Below are 16,040 nucleotides of genomic sequence, written 5' to 3' on the forward strand. Positions count from 1 at the left end.
GTAAGGGCCCCGCCGTCCCGGCGCTCCACGGGGCGCTACGGCCACGCTGACGGCCCCGTCTCTCCCTCAGGCGGCCCTGGCCGTGGCGCTGGGTCTGCGCACCTTCCTGCGGCTGCGGCACGGCGGCGGAGAGCGGCTCTGCGTCCGTCTGCCTGGAGTCGGAGTGCGGAGGGAATGGGACGTGGCCGAGCTCCGCGTCCTGCGGGACCGCATCACAGGTGGGGCGGTGAGGCATCTCCCTCCCCGCGGCTGGGGTCGGGGAACGGGGGCTGTGAGCGCTGCTGGAGCCGTGGGTGTCCCTGTATGCTGCAGGCAGTGCGAACAGGCGGCCTTCGGGGGTCCTTTCCACTTCCAGCCACTCCATGTAGTGCAGGTGTGGGGCTGAGGACGTACAGGATGCTCGGGTTGCTTTTGTTTTTGGGGTATCAGGAAAAGTTTCTCCACCGAGAGGCTTGTAGGTGGAATGTGAAGGTAGCTCCTGTTGTTCTTGTAAATGTTCTTGTAAAGATAGCTTTTTCAAGTTGAACAATTCTCTGGTTTCTAAGTGTTGAAATTCTCCCCTGCTTGCCTCCATAGCTGACTTTGATGAATCAAAGTCCCCCAGCGTAGAACAGCTGGATGTGCTGAAAGAGTTTGCTGGAATCGCTGCCGATGCCTCAGCTCCTGACAGCCTTGCAATTCTTGCCTTTCTTTATATGTGTCTGGCTATTTCAGCTAAGTATGGGTAAGGTTGTCCTCTTGCCCCAAAACAAACGTGCTGACTTGAGCTCTCATCTTTAATTGATTCTACGAGGTCACAGGAAGAAAGCAAATATTTGATGCAAAAGAAGAAATTGAAGGGAATCGTGCTTTATTTGGGCTCTGTGTGCCTCAGGGACTCTCAGAGCTCTGAGCAGTGCTTGGGGGGTGGGGTGCTCCAGGCAGGTGGGCTGGGAGTCATCTGCTCTCACTTAAGCACCTGACTTTGAGATGCTTCAATCATTGTACCCTTCCTGTACAGTCGACGGAAGAAGACAGACAGACAGACATCTGTTCTGGCCCAGCAGGAGGTTTCATTAGTTAGAAGAATGTCTGTGGAGATGAGCTGTGAACAGTGCCTGATACCTTTTGTGGGCTGAATCTCCTTCAAAATTTGAGAATTTGGGGTAACTACAGCTCAGGGCTGTTGCAGCCCAGACAAGTTCAGTGGAGAAGAGGGGCACATGGCCACAAATGTGCATGTTTCAGTGTACATCAGCTTCTTGCTCCAGTGGGATGCAATAATACAGTTGTGAGTTTGTGATACTTGGATTTTATTTAAAAATGTATATAAAATCATATTTTCAAGTCTTTGGAGAGACTCTTTATGGTGCTGCCCAAGTGCTTGTTTACAAAGTGCCCCTGCTAGCAGCTTGACAAGCTGTGCTAATCATAGATCCAATTCAGCAAGGCTTTGTTCTAGCACAATGGCTTAGTAAGGCTACTCAGCTGTGCTAACTGAAGCCCTGTGCCTCGGATGCGTTATGCATGTGCTGATGTTGCCAGTTTTCAGCCAGCTTTTCCTGTGATCTGTCCCCATCGGCATCTTTTGCCTTTGAAATGTTTCAAGATGGAATTCGAGGACACCATTACCACCTGTGTGTTTGTGTTTCAGAGACGTTCCCAGCATGGACATAGCTGTGTGGTCTGAGCTGCCCACAGGAGCTGGGCTGGGCTCGAGTGCTGCCTATACTGTGTGCTTGGCAGCAGCACTGCTGCATGCCTGCAGAGCCATCTCCTGCCCTCTGAAGGATGGGGAGGCCACAGCCAGGTAACGCCTCCGAGAAGCCTCCCTGCCTTCAGCATGCGCTTTAGGGCCGTGGGAGGTTCTGTTTGTGCCCCATCTTAGCAAATTCCAGTACCTCTCTTGGTCTCTCTGTCCATCTGGTTGTGGCAGTGGCACCCTGAACCCAGCTCCTTTCCCTTCCCCTCCCATTGCTGCCTGTCTTCCCAGCAGCAGAGGTGTGCCCTGCCCAGGGCTCTGTGAGTCGTGTTTACAATTCATTCCTTCTGACAAAAGCAACTGGATGCAGGGATTTGGTGAAACTCACACATTCGACCCACTGTTTGCTTTGTAAGATACAGATAGCTTTATTTTGTCATGAAAGTAACACACGCTCTTTAATGTGATAGATAAGTGTTTGTTTTTTTTTTTTTTAAACCTCTATTTCTTCTCTGTGATCATCTTTTAGGTTTTACTAAAGTCCTCAAGGAGTCAAGGATTCTTTCTGTCTTTTTTTCCTGTATTTTCACCTGTTTTTTCTTTTCCTGCATGTGGTCCATTTCCTTCTGATTTCCTGCCTGAGCTTTCCCTTTATCAGTGGCTGTTGAAAGGGAATTTCTTTCCCTCCACCCTGCATTGCTTTCCGTTGGAGCTCAGTCTTGAAAAACTGGTCTGCTCTGCTGTGTGTCTAAGGAGGCTCTGTTTAAAGATGCATATCACAGCTGGAGCTGCAGAACCCTCCATTGTTCGCTGCCTGCCAGGTGCAACCTTTTATAGCTGCCTTCTGTGGATTTTATGTGGGCCTGAAAGTGAGACAGCAAGCGAGGGGATGGCTGTGTTCTGCTTCAGAACCCGAGCTAGCAGTCTGACCCAGAAACACATTCCTAAAGCGGAGCCGTTCGTGAGCTGTGCTCAGGCAAATCTCCCCGTAGTCAGAAATGAAGGCCAGTTCTGAACCAGACAGCGAGCAGCGTGGATGTCTTCATCCCCTGCTCTCACTTCTTAGCTTCAGCTTGAATACAGCATGCTTTTTTTCCCTTCCAGCTGGCACGCAGAGGGGTGAGAGATGGGGGTGTCAGACTTCAGAAGGTTTTTGCTTAACACGGCAAGAAAAGAACAGCGTGATATAATGACTCCTGTGTAGAGAAGAATCGCAGCCTCTCAAAGAGGATTAAAAACAAGTGGTTTACAGCAAACTGCGCTTCTATTTTGAGTAGTGGTGGTGTGAGCTGTTTTCATGAATGCTTCACAGATTAAATATTGGCAAGTGAAATTAAAGAAGCGTGGAGATGGATAAAGATGTTCAGCTGTGGCCTGGGGAAATGGGGAGCTCCATTAAGAGGCTTCCTGGTTACAGGTGGCTCTCATGATTTCTGCCCTGCCTTAGCAGTGGTCAGTAAGTGTTTCCCTTGTTTAAGGGTGCTTTATGCTTATCTAAAATCTGTGTCTCTGCTATGTTGTTCCTATTTGGGGCCCCATATCCTAAAAACCTGTTGAACGTGCATTGTCACTGCACCAAGCACCAGCTTTGGTCTCAGAACATCACTGCTGCTGGGCTATCCGATGCTCCTATGCATCAGGCCATCCTACCAGCAGCTTGGAATGTGTGTGCGGGCTGCAGAGCCCAAGTGTTACAGCAGAGAGCAGGGGTGCCAGCTGGATCCCTGGGGCTGGGTTTGAGGTGTTCATTTCTGGCAGAGTCAGAGGCAGTGTTTGAAAACTGCTGAATTCTGGGCCGTGGTTGTGTGGGTGCTGCCTTGCACAGGCAAGCCCAGAGCTGTGGGCTTTTGAGAAGATATTGTGGTGACGCTGCAGCCAACAAGTGCTTGGTAACTGGCAGCTCTGTGTTTGCTTTTTGTGCTGCTGCAGTCTGTTAATTAGTATGTTCAGTCAGGGGCCTTGATCCTTGCTGAGTGTGACCCAGCACCAAGCCCTTTGTGCCAGCATTTAAACTCTCAAAGCACTTACCAACGTGTGACTGCTTTTAAGGCAACAGAAAGCCCTGTTCCTGTGTTTTTTAGCATAACACCTCGAGGTTCAGCATTTGGTTCCCTTTTGTGTTGTAAGTGCCTGCACCCAGCGTGCCACAAAGTGTTAGGAGTTAATCCCTAAATATCAAAGTCTTTGCTGGAGCTACTAAATCAGTCCTAACAGCATCTTTTGACCCAATTTGTGAGGCTTCTGCAGCTGAGCAGCTGGCAATTAGAGGCTGGAGTTACACGTGTGAAATGCAACTTCTAGTGCTCTCTTCTTGCTGCATTTGCTGTCTTGTGTTTCAGCAAGCAGGATCTCAGGCCAAGTGTGTGGGAGTGATGTCAGGGGGTGGGGATGGGTCTGGACTTGCTTTGATGTGCTTCTTTCTGTCACTCCTCGCGTGCTGGTTTTGGTTGTGTATTTGAGTCCTTTTCTTGCCTTCCAGGTGGACAGAAGAAGAGATGACTCTGATCAACAGCTGGGCCTTCCAGGGGGAGCGTGTGATCCACGGCAATCCCTCGGGTGTGGATAATGCTGTTGGGACCTGGGGTACGTGTGTGTGTGTTTGCTGCTCCCCAGCATGGGGCTGTGAGGTGCTGGAGCACCTGCCACGTTTCTGTTTCCTGCTGCAAACCGTGTGTCAGCTGTGGAAGGCAGTGAGCAGACACCACGAGCTGCAGTTGTGCAGATAATAAGACTTGTTTGAGGTTGCTGCAGGGAAGCTGGATAGAACAGGCTGCTCGCTGCACCAAGGGAGGGCAGAGGGAGCAGAAATTCCCAAATCCAGATCCCCGTTTGGACCCTTCTCTGTTGGTTTATCCCATCTGTAGGCTGGGACTGGGGTGTTGCTGTACTCCCTGGACAGAGGTCCTGCTGCAAAGTACTGGAACTTAAACGTTCTGCTGTGAACAAAGAAGTGTAATCCTGTCCCAGAAATAACGCAGGAGAAAAATGCTGTCAGACAGCTGTCAGTTACTTTCAATTAGTTGAGACTTCCAAGTGTTTTGGAAGTGTCTGTGGAGATTTTCTTGTAATAATCATTCTAATGAGACCTAATCTCGATGCCTTGGTGAAAGCAGGAGCCAAGAGAGAGATTCCTTCCGGACAGTGGAATTCCACACTGCTGACATGAGTGCACACACTCAGTCCGATCTGAAACCCAGTGCTTGGCTCTGTCCCAAGGAATCACTGCTTGATTCTCTGGTGAAGATTTAATGCTGGCCAAACTCTTTGCCTTTAAAAAAAAAAAAAAAAAACCCACTAAATTAATGCAGTTCTGGAGTAGAGGAGAGCAAAGGGAAAAGCTCTGGGTTAACTGTGTCCAGCCAGACCCTCTCATTAAGTCAGCAGGGTTAGGCAGATTCATGCTGTCTGAGAACATGGTTCATTTAGCTGGTGTTTCTTGCAATTACTGTCATATGCTCTGGGTGAGGTTCTGAAGATGAAAGACCTTCTGTCTCTTACGACACTGCGTTATCTCTCGGCTCGCTGTGTGCTCAGACAATGCATGTCTTTTACTTTAGGTGGAGCCCTGAGATACCAATCAGGAAAGATCACATCATTAAAAAGGTAATATTGGAGTTTAAAAATAACGCTTACATACGGTGGGTGGAATATGTCAAAAATGTATAGGGTGGATGTTACATTGTAGGAGATTGATGAGAGATTGCTGGCAGTGTAGTGGAAGGGGAGCCAGAACTTGCCTTGGGTGTGGGTATCTCGAGCGTTGTCTTGGTTTGGGGTGGACGAGAACAATGAAATGTTTGGTCATTATCTGACATTAGATGAACACAGCACAAAGGATCAATATTAATTTCATGGCATTATGGGCAGCAGGGGCAGATCTGCTCCTGGCAGCAAATGACATTGTGGGGAGGGGGGAACTTCTGCTTACCTGGTGACAGGACTGTGTGAAAACCAAGCTGCAGAAAGCAAGTCCAGGTCCTGAATCTTCCCTCTGCCTCCTGCCAACCAAGTATAATCTGACTCCATTAAAATCTTTCACAGTGCATGAAATTGCTCTATTAGCACTTAATGACTACTGCTGGCTGGTCTCACAGATAGTATTTTCAGAAAAATTTTACTTGAAAAAACACATCTCAGTAAATACATCGCAGTCCCGTTTATGACACTGGTACGGTTGTTCACTGTAACTAAGAGTAAGAAGTCTGAACCCAACCAGCACTTGAGTGCCTGCTTAACTTTCCAGAAACTGATGGCCTCTTTGTCTTGGGTGTGTTACTCAGATAGGACTTATGGGGTGGGGTGTGAAGCAGCTGTCTGTGGAGCTCGGGGTACAGGGAAAGGGAAAAGGCTGGGGGATGGATGTCTTGTTGCTTGCAGGGTGCCGACGCTGAGGATCTTGCTGACCAACACCAAAGTCCCACGAAGCACCATGGTCCTGGTGGCCGGGGTCAAGGAGAAGATCCTGAAGGTGCGATGTCCGCATGGCTGCAGGGCTGGGTGTGTGTAGTGAGCTGGTGTGAGGACATAACCCTGTGAGCTCAGATCTTGTGCAGGGCTCACGGGAGCTCTTGTGAACCCTCTCATGCTTGCTGCATTCCTGCTTGCTCCTCTCTTATACACAGATCCTCTGGGAGCAAGAGTTCAGCTTCCTTTCCTCTCTCCAGCATTAGCAGGGCTTGCTGCAAAAATCACAGGCTTGCAAGCACGTAAAGAATAGCTCCTTCCTCCGGTTTCTGCAGGTGTGAGCTACTTAGCATCAGCCTGCTCTGCGCTGGGCTTTTCTGTCAACGAATAGCACTGAATGGGGAAGGAATTGTTCAGCTCCACAAGACCAAGGCTGGTTTTATCACAGTGGCATTAGGTCGAGTGAGCAGTCTGCTCACATCTCTCCTTCCCTGCTTCTCAGTTCCCTGCTATAATGAACCCTGTGCTGGACTCCATCGATGCAATTTCTCAGGAGTGCCAAAGTGTTCTGGAAGCGATGCCTACAAATCCATCACCAGAATATTACCCTGTGCTGGAGGTAAGGGGCTTGTTTGCTAGTATTTTTAGACACTGTTACTGTTGAACATCAAAATGTCATTTAAAGAACATTAGGTCTAAGAAAGAATTTGATAGCAGGAAATATTCAGGTCAGAGTGAAACTGTGGTCTCTGTGCTCTCTTTTAATGCCCTTCTGGGAACCAAGGGACAAAATGCTGCTCATCCCTCTCTACAGCAGTGCACAGGGATGGAGTGTCTCTGCTTTGGGATTTAGAGCCCTGGAGGTTTTGTTTCCCTCTGCTAAGAAATGGGAAGTGTGTTTGGCCTCGAGATACTGCCTCCTCCCACTGCAGCCAGACACAGTGGCTCTGGCAGGCGCTGTGCAGCCATTGCTCTGTCACTGCCAGGTCTGGAGCAAAAGCAGAGAGCCCAGGAGCCACTGTTTGGGATGGACTGGTTACGAGCCAGCTCCCATCGCTCACCACTCATCCTGGCTCCAGAGAATAACAAACGGAACGATGGCCAGAGCTGACCTGACGTTGATGCATGAGGTGCATACAAAGATCTGCATTTGTCTTGGCTTTGTTTGAAGGAGGAGAGGCTGCTGTGGTGGGGGGGAGACGCTCTTCCAAGTGGAAGAAGTTTTTTCTGCAGAACTGAGAGCACTGCAGCATCGATTCCTCCAGCTGCAGGGTGAGGACACATGGCAGCATCCCAGTTGATGCAAGCCTGGCTTGGCCTGGCCAGGGTGCCAGCTGACTTGGATGGGACCCATTTGGTACCAGCAGTACGGCTCTTTGACAGCATCTGAATCCTTTGGCTCTCTGTGAGGATCTCTGCTTGTCCTTGCTGTCGCTGGCAGGAATGGCAGGCTGTCCACTTCCCACACAAGTCAGCGAGCTTGCTGTCCCAGCCCTCCCCAGGGCAGCATTGCAGAGCTGGTCCCTGTGCAGAGTGTTTTCCCTCTGTGCTGCATCTCATGTTGTGTGGGGGTGAGCTGCTGCTTTTTAGCAAAGTCCTGCTCCCTTTGTACCAAGAGGATGGTAGGATTTTGGTACCCGTTGTGGGGGAATGAAGGCAGAGCTAAGGAGATCCAGAGGCTGTTTAGAGCATGATTTCAGGCAGTTCCTCCCCACCTCAGTGCCACATTACTTGAGCTGTCAGGAGTGTGGGGAAGAGGAGTGCTTCTGTGGGGTGCTCTGAGGTGTGCTTTGAGATCCTCGTATGAGGTGCCATGAAGTCTTGCATATGACGCCTGGGAAGCAGAATTGCAGTGAGCTGGTCCCTGCATTGAATCTGTTGGTTTGTTTCAAGTCTGAAGAGCCCACAGAGACACGGATGATTATATGCAGCATATACATATATATATTTGGCTGCTTCTGAAATAGGCAGTTCTGGACAGCATTGTATTTGAACCATCGAACTAGTCTAGTGTGTCATAAGCTGTCATCTGATTCCTGACAGACTTTGGATCAGGAGATGACAGGTGTCTTGGATCATCATAGAGAGCGCTGTGCCCTCGCTCAGGCATATAAAGAGGCCTCTGCATGGACGTCTGTCCAACCCAGCACAGAACTTGTGATGTATGCACTCTGCATGCAACTGCCTAATTCATCTCCTTGCAGGTAGAGTCCCTATTCTGCTTGGTGCTGGCATGAGACCCGAGGGCAAGCAGTGTGACTGACACTGCCTGCAGCATCCCTCCCGGCTCGCCGAGCGCTTTCCTCTGTTCCTCAGCCCCACACCCGTGGCACAGCATGGCTTGTGCCACTCTTGAAAGGTGTGAGGTCCCTCTTGACCCTGCTGTGCTGGGTGCCGGGTTCTGGCAGTGCTGCAAGACCCCTTGGCTCGTAGCCCAGGGAGGGGGATACCGCATCGCCTCTCCAGCAGTGTCACTTCTGAGTTGGCTGTGTCAGAAGTCCCCTGGATTTAGTTACACTGGATAGACGGCGGCGTGGGGTGACAGGCAACGGTGAGCAGAGCTGGCTTTGTGCCCTTCCCACGGCCAGCAAGGGGCTCAATCGGTCTCCGGCTCAATGCCCATGTGATGGAGGAGGCAGAACAGTTGGGAGGTGTCAGGGAGCTCTGATTTAGCACCTGAAATAAACATCCACAAAGATTTTCCCTGTCCTAAGTGAGGAGGTCCAGAAGCTGTTGTATCGCTTTCACTGTGGTGTGCAGAAGCAGCACAAGTAATGGTGGAGGCAGGGACAGGCAAACCCACAGAAATGGGGTGGCTGTGGGTTGGCTGGGAAGAGCAGCTGTCGCCGTGCGTGCTCATCCCGTGTCTGCAATTGCTTTTAGGAACTATTTGATATAAACCAGCACCATCTGAACGTCATCGGGGTCGGCCATCCTTCCCTGGACCGCCTGTGCCGGGTGACAGCCTCCCATGGTCTGCACAGCAAGCTGACCGGGGCTGGCGGCGGCGGCTGCGGCATCACCCTGCTGCCACCAGGTCAGTGCTCCCTTCTCACCCTGCACGAGGCTGTAAGGGTGCAGTCCTCCCCCTGGCTGCCCGCTCCTGTCCCCCAGCTGACTCGCTGGCTGCTCTTGCCTTCCTCTTGGCAGATGCCACCCCGCTGGCCGTGGAAGCAGCCAAGCGAGACTTGTGTGCCTGTGGATTTGAATGCTGGGAGACCGACATCGGGGCCCCCGGGGTGACCCTGCACTCCTCCTCATCTTTAAATGCCGAAGTGCTGCACGCGCTCTCCGAGAGTTAAGCTCCCACCCCTGGCAGGGCTCAGCTCCTGGTGCCGCATTCTCAGAGTGGTCGCTGGCTGTGCCCTGTGTGCTGCTGGGTGCTTCTCCCCAGTGCTGGGGTGCGGAGCCAAGTTCAAGTCTGTGTCAGAGGGAGAGGGGGCTGCAGCGAGGATCCAGGAGTGACTGCTTGCACTTGTGCTGGGTCGGAGTCAGACCCAGCCTCTCAACAAAATCCTGGTTTGAATTTACTTACTCAACTGCTGTGCTAATCTCAAGGGGCAGGAGGAGAGGGTCTGGGCTGGATTCCAGCACAGATGATGACACTTTGCTGGGTTCTCCTGCTTCAGATGCATGTGGTGTCTCTTCTCCTCTCCCTTGGCGTCCTGTGCGGGTGTGCAGTCAGGCTGCCGAGGCGGATGTGCAGAGCGCTGTGACATTTTTGGGTGAGAAGTGTCTTGGCAGCTCAGGGCTTGACACTTGGGTCTCTGTTTCTCCTGGACTCCACAGTGGAGAGGAGACGTTTAAGTAGAGCTCTTACCTGTTACTAATTAAGACTTAGATAATTAAAATGGAAAAAAAAGGCAGCACAACTCTAATGAAATTGTCACTGTTTTCCCCCTTTCCCATAATTTCTGTCTGGGCTGATAAACAGGGTCCTATAGCCAGACTGGTTTCTGCTCATATGCACGAGGTCTGGTTCAGATGTTGGCTGTTACCTGTTCAAGGGGTAATTCCAGAGGAGCCAGGTAATAAAGCTGCAGGGGTGGGGGTGCCTTTCTCTTCCACTGCAGGGATTTTAAAAAAAAGAGATGAAGTGTGAGAAGTTGGGGTCACCAGCTCTAGGATCTTGGCATCCTGGTGACCGGGTTTATTATACTGATAGGGCATAGAACTGTCTGGTTTTAATAAAGTGATGTTTTATACATGCAAAGCGTTCTTTGATAATTATGTTGGCTACAAAAGGGGAAAAAGTACCTTACGCTGCTTCAATAAAAACAGGTTTCAGATGCTGGTTTTCTACATGTCTAATTACAATTCCAATTTGCATCCAAGAACGGCTTTACACTAATCACAAGTCAGAAAGCCTGATAAATAATTTACCATTTCCTAATACAGCGTAATCAATGTGAGTATCTGGATGCGTGTTGACTCCCTAACTGCTTACATGTGTCTGTAGCTTCTCCTCGTGAGCACAAAGGAATGCCAGATTCTCTGAGAAGAAACTTCGCTTCAAAACGACGTGTCTGGGGTTGATCCTCATTAGGATGCTTTGCTTTCCTTAGAAGGGGGCCTTGTAGCCACGGTAGGCAAGGAACTAAATATAAGTTTCAGTTGCTTTAAGTCAGAATTAAAACTGGTGATTTAAGCAGATCAACTCTTCAGCCCAGTGCGGTGAAATCCAGCACTCCTGTAGTGTGAAGGGAACAGCAGTGCAGCCCCTTAGGGGATACCTTGGCCTGACTGTGCTGGTGGCACTGCAGCGTGCTGTGAGCTGAGCCGCAGGCGTGCAGCTCCCGGAGGTGGCTGTGGCCCAGCTCTGTGGGATGCCAGCAGGGCAGGTTCATCTTCATCAGGCCCAGTGTCACCAAGCCAGCTGCCTCGTGCCTCTTGTTCCTGGGGACTTGCCACCTGGCACGAGGCTCCCAGACCTCGGGGAGGTGCTGGGGCGGTGGTCTCTGATGCGGAAATCTGAGCAGCAGCTCCTTTGCTTTGTAACAGCTGCCAAAGAGCCATCTGATGGCAATAACCCTGTACTGGCTGGGCCCTTGTGCCACGGACTCCTCCAGTTACCGGCCCGCTGAGCTGTGAGAGCCCTTCACCAGCCGTCACACCTGCTGGCTGTGCTGTCTCTGCTTCATTTTTCATCTTTCGGCTGTGCCAGGGCTGGAGCTGGAGGCCTCAGCTCTACCCAGAATGAGCTCCACAGGGATCTGTGACCTGTAACGCTTTCGTCTGCAAACTTCCAGCTTCACCTTGCCGACCTCTGGTTTATCAGCACGTGCTGGAGGTGGCACGGGGAAGGTGCTGCGATGTGTGAATGATCTGAATTGCAGTGGAGGCTGTGGGGTGAGCAGGGGTCCAACCACCCCCAAGGCTTCCTGCAGCTTTGCTGCTGCCCCACAGCAAGAATGCTGCTCACCCAGCACTGCGTAGGGCTCGGCCTTCCCTGTGCTGCAAGGGACCAGAATTGCATAAGTCAACAGCTGGAGCCATCCCAATTTGCTAGAAGTAAGCACGGATTTCACATCCATCTGCAGGCAAAGGCGCACCTGCGTTCTCCATTTATTCCTCCTCCCAAGCTCCATCAACATCACGGGGTTACCTGTGGGGCTCTGGGTATGGGAAGCACCCCAATCCCCCTTCAGCTGAATGGGGTGCACAGATCCAGCCTGGTGCCTGCATGCCCACAGCCCTACGAGTGCTTCCCATCCGTGCTGCGCCGTCTCGTTTTACGGATGTGCAGTGGAGCAGAGATTGCTGCTGAAGGATTAGCCTGGTAATTTGGCTAATTTTTCTTGAGCTTCATTTTTCACGTTATGAGCTTTACAGAAAGACAGACCAGCCGGGGTTTGCCTTTAATAGCCAGCACCAGGGCGGGCGGGAGCTGTGCTCCATCCTCCTGCAACAGGAGGTGTGTGGATGCGGCGTTCTGATGGGGTCACTGTGAGTCCTGGATTTTCTGGACATTGAACTGGAGGATGGTGATGCGTTCCCTTGCAGCTCTGTCACAACCCAGAAACAAGGAACCCCTTCACACAAAACGCCCTTTCCAAACCTCTTCCATCATGTTTTGGGGTGCTGCGCCAAGCTGCTTCCCCCCATGGTAACCCTGCTTGCTGCTTTGGGGCCGGTGGGTGCTGCCCTGCCCCGCGAGGCACAGATGGTATTTTTGTTTAATCTGTGTCAGCAGTGCCTTCTTTCTGCTCCGATGAATAGATGCTAAAGAGGCAGTGACATTATTTGAGATAACAGAGAGAACAGAAAAAAGGGTCAGGCACAGAGAGGAAATGTCAGCGCGCAGCTCCAGGGCCCCCGGCCATGGGGTGAGCCCTAACCCCATCCCACTCCATCACCCACCAAGAGGGACCCTCCAGCAGCCTCCCTATGGACGCAGCCCATGCTTTTGGGAGCCGTCAGCACTCATGGGTGCACCCGGTCCTGACCTTTCCCTGCTAGAGGGCACTGGGTGCCAGCTGTGCCCGTGTCCCCATCCTCGTCCCCGTCCCCTCCCTGTGCCCAAGGTTTTGAAAGTTAAGTATTACCGTCTGCTTTGTTGTTGCCTAACTACGACAGACAAATTGAGAACTAGTTGTCAAAATGTCAGTGCACAACAAATCAACATTCAAAATGAGTCTCAGCGCTATGTGGTGTATAATTAAAAAAAAATCCTTTTTAGAAATTTCAGCAAGCGTTGGCTCCGCTTTATATTTGTCTGTGTGATTAATAAAGGCAGCTAATTTTCAGACTTTAAAAACAGCTAGAAAATAGCTCCTAATTACATATTAGGTTCCAAGCGGCCCCCGCTGAGCAAGGCTGGTATTGGTGGGCCAGAGAATTTGGCAGGGGCTTAATTACATTCTGAGCATCATCTAATTTTAGTTAAATGTAATGTAATCAGCAGCAGATGTCTGAAATAAAATATGAATTATGAATATGATGAAATTTCATTCTTGAATAAAAAAGTAATTTGCTATTTAGTTCATTAAAGTCACAGAGGTTTATTAGAGAGCAGGTATACGGTGCGGCTGGCTTGTATTAAAATGGTATTTCAGAGGGAGGAGGAAATTGCATTAGAGGTGCTAAAATATTCCAGCAGGATGATGTGCCAGGGGGAGATAACGTGGGCAAAGTGATGGAGGCTGGGAGCTGGGAGAAAGCTGCACTGGGTGCTGGGGGGCAGGCACAGACCCCTGCCTGATGGGTCTGTGGTTCCCATTGGGACTGCTCTATGGCTCCCATTGGGATGGGTTTGTCGTTCCCATAGGGATGGGGTGTGTGGTTCTCATTGGGATGAGTCTGGTTCCTATTGGGATGAGTTTGTGACTCCCATTGGGATGGATTTGTGGCTGCCATTGGGATGGGTTTGTGCCTCCCACTGGGACAAGTCTATGTCTCCTTTCCCCAGCAGGATGTCGAGGCAGCCGTGGGTTGCCTGTCCCCATGGGATGCTCTCTCCTGGATGCCCATCCCTGTGGCATCCGCTCTGGTTTCATCTCTGAGGTTTAAATTGCTTTTCACTATTCCTCAGTGGCCCAGACTGACAGATAAACATCTTCTGAGGAGGGAAAGGGAGAAGAAAGCCTGTTGTTATTTCATTGTGTTACAGATGCTGTCATTTTAATCCATCCTGGATGCCAGGTGAAAGCCTGCTGCCAGCGCTCCATTCCCAAATTTTCTCTGGGAAGAGCAGAGCTCATTGGGCTGCATACAGGAGCCCAATGCCTGGCACAGCGTGGCACCAAGCAGCACCAAACCTCACCTCCCGTCCCCGCAGCGCTCGCCGGCGTGGGCTCTCAGTCCTCCCCTTCTATTCATCAAGGGCATGACAGCTAAAATTCATTTGAAGATGAAGAAAGTGCCGGCTAATCCTTTCTGTGAGACAGTGATAGACTAGCGGCTCGGGAAGAATTGCACAGCAGTAATGAAATTAGGCTAAAACTGCTGGCGGATAGCAGATAATTGCCCTTGTCTGTCACTAGGAATAACATCTCCCAAATCCAACACAATGATTGTTAAAGTTGCAGGAATTTATTTTATTTATTCTACGGGTTGGGGTTTGGCTTTCTTAAGACCTTCCCTGGGAAATAAATGAGTCGGAGGTGCTGCCCTGCCCCCAGCTCCCCTGGGTCGCCGCAGCTCGTTAGCCTTGATGAAGCAGGCGCGCCGGCACCGGCACCGGCACCTGCTGCGCTGCAGTGCTGAGGTCACCCCAACATGGGGACGTGGGGACACGGGGCACCCCATCCGCAAGGCTGCTGCCATCAATCAGCCCGTGAGCTTTCAGGGCCAGACCGAGAGCTTTCGGGGCACAATCCAGCCCTGGGTACGGGTTCTGTGTGGTGCTGCTGTGAGCACACAAACCCCATCATCACCGCTCCAGGACTGACCAGCACCACTTTATTTTATAATTGATCATGGGATTCAGACAGCGTGGGTGAGTAAGTGCACTGGCCAGCAACTGTAATGTTTTATACGCGAGGGCTGGCACGGGTAATTTACTGCGGCCGGCAATAACATATTTCACTTTCCGTCTCCCAGATGAAGATTACTCGTGTTTGAAAGGCCCTGAATACACAGGCAATTCTGCTTAAACGCCCGCAGCCAACCCAGCACCGTGGTCCCCGTGGCACGGGGGCAGCTCAGCCCCGTTCCTGGGCTCATCTCCCACCACTGCAGCCACCGGAGCCGATTAAGGATTGCGGTACCATCGGCTTCGGTTTGATTGCAGATGTTTTTAATTATATCGTATAAGATCGTATTATGTAATTGCATTTATCTGATTGAAGCCTTAATTGTAGGATTTCATAATGGTATGACTGGGTAAATATACCATTGCGTCTGTTGTCCCCCAATGAAAATTAGGTGCTTCATGTCTTTATTGCGTTATCCTGGAGAGAATCTTAAATTGGGAAGAAAGAAATTAGAAAAGAAGGAAGGAAGGAAAGGCAAGGTTGTCTTACCTGACCCAGCAAGCATGGTCCCCATCATGGGGTATATGTGGGGTGAGATTTGGTAGCCAGCCCTGCTGGAGGCTGTCTGAGCATCACATCACCTCCTATCACGTTCCACCTGAGCAGCACCTCCCACCCAAGCATCATCACGTCTCCAAGCATCACTTCCCACCCAAGCATCACCTCCAACCCAAACATTGTCTCCCACCCAAGCGTCATCTTCAGCCCAAGCGTCATCTCCCATCCAAGCATCTCCTCCCACCAAAGCGTCATCTCCAACCCAATCATTATCTCCTGTCCAAGCATCACCTCCCACCCAAGTGTCATCTCCAACCCAACCATCACCTCCTGTCCAAGAGCCATCTCCCACTCAAGAATCAACTCCCACCCAAATGTCGTCTCCCACCCAAGCATCACCTCCCACCCAAATGTCACCTCACTCTGAAGCATCACCTCTCACCCAAGCACCACCCCTTGCCATAGGCTGAGCTCCCCAAGCAGACAGGGCCCTGCTCCCAGAACTGTCCTGCCAGGTGCTGCAGGATGGCTGGCTCCATCCAGGCTCTGCTAAACTGCCCTTCACCTCTGAATGAGCACGCAGCAGTCAGTGTTTTCTGCAGTGATTTTTGCAAGATCGATGTTGCAATTATCATTTTGTTAACAGCGGCTGGTACAATACATTAAAGGTGATTACAATTAAAGGACAGGAGACCGGAAAGCCGCTGTGCCATTGGCGTGTGAGGTGGAAGCTGCAATTAGACCTAATGGGAGAACGGAGCCAAAAACCCTCCCAACGCATTCCAGAGCATCCTTGGAGCCACCGCTGGCTCAGGGCTCCATCAGCGTTTGGTGAGCGGGAGAGAGGTGGAAGAGGCACTTCTGTAAAATTAATATTTCCATTAATAACAGCGCACAGGAAAATAATTGGAAAGCCCTCCGCCTTAATTGCAGGGCACGCAATGCCTGAGAACCGCGCTAACAGAGGGCGAGGAGGGGGCACG

At 51.0% G+C, this 16,040-nt stretch overlaps 1 protein-coding gene across 1 annotated transcript; it reads left to right on the plus strand.

The window, feature by feature from the left end:
* Positions 1 to 4: 4 nt before the first annotated feature.
* MVK (mevalonate kinase) lies at positions 5 to 10,298 on the plus strand (the record flags this gene model as incomplete). Its single annotated transcript, XM_010720249.3, has 9 exons — positions 5 to 218; positions 577 to 724; positions 1,634 to 1,789; positions 4,161 to 4,264; positions 5,239 to 5,284; positions 6,059 to 6,149; positions 6,588 to 6,704; positions 8,969 to 9,122; positions 9,236 to 10,298. Coding segments are annotated over 9 exons (1,182 nt in total), but the record flags the coding sequence as incomplete, so codon positions are not given.
* Positions 10,299 to 16,040: the final 5,742 nt, after the last annotated feature.

Source organism: Meleagris gallopavo, chromosome 17 (assembly GCF_000146605.3).
Source record: "Meleagris gallopavo isolate NT-WF06-2002-E0010 breed Aviagen turkey brand Nicholas breeding stock chromosome 17, Turkey_5.1, whole genome shotgun sequence".
Taxonomy (NCBI): Eukaryota; Metazoa; Chordata; class Aves; order Galliformes; family Phasianidae; genus Meleagris; species Meleagris gallopavo.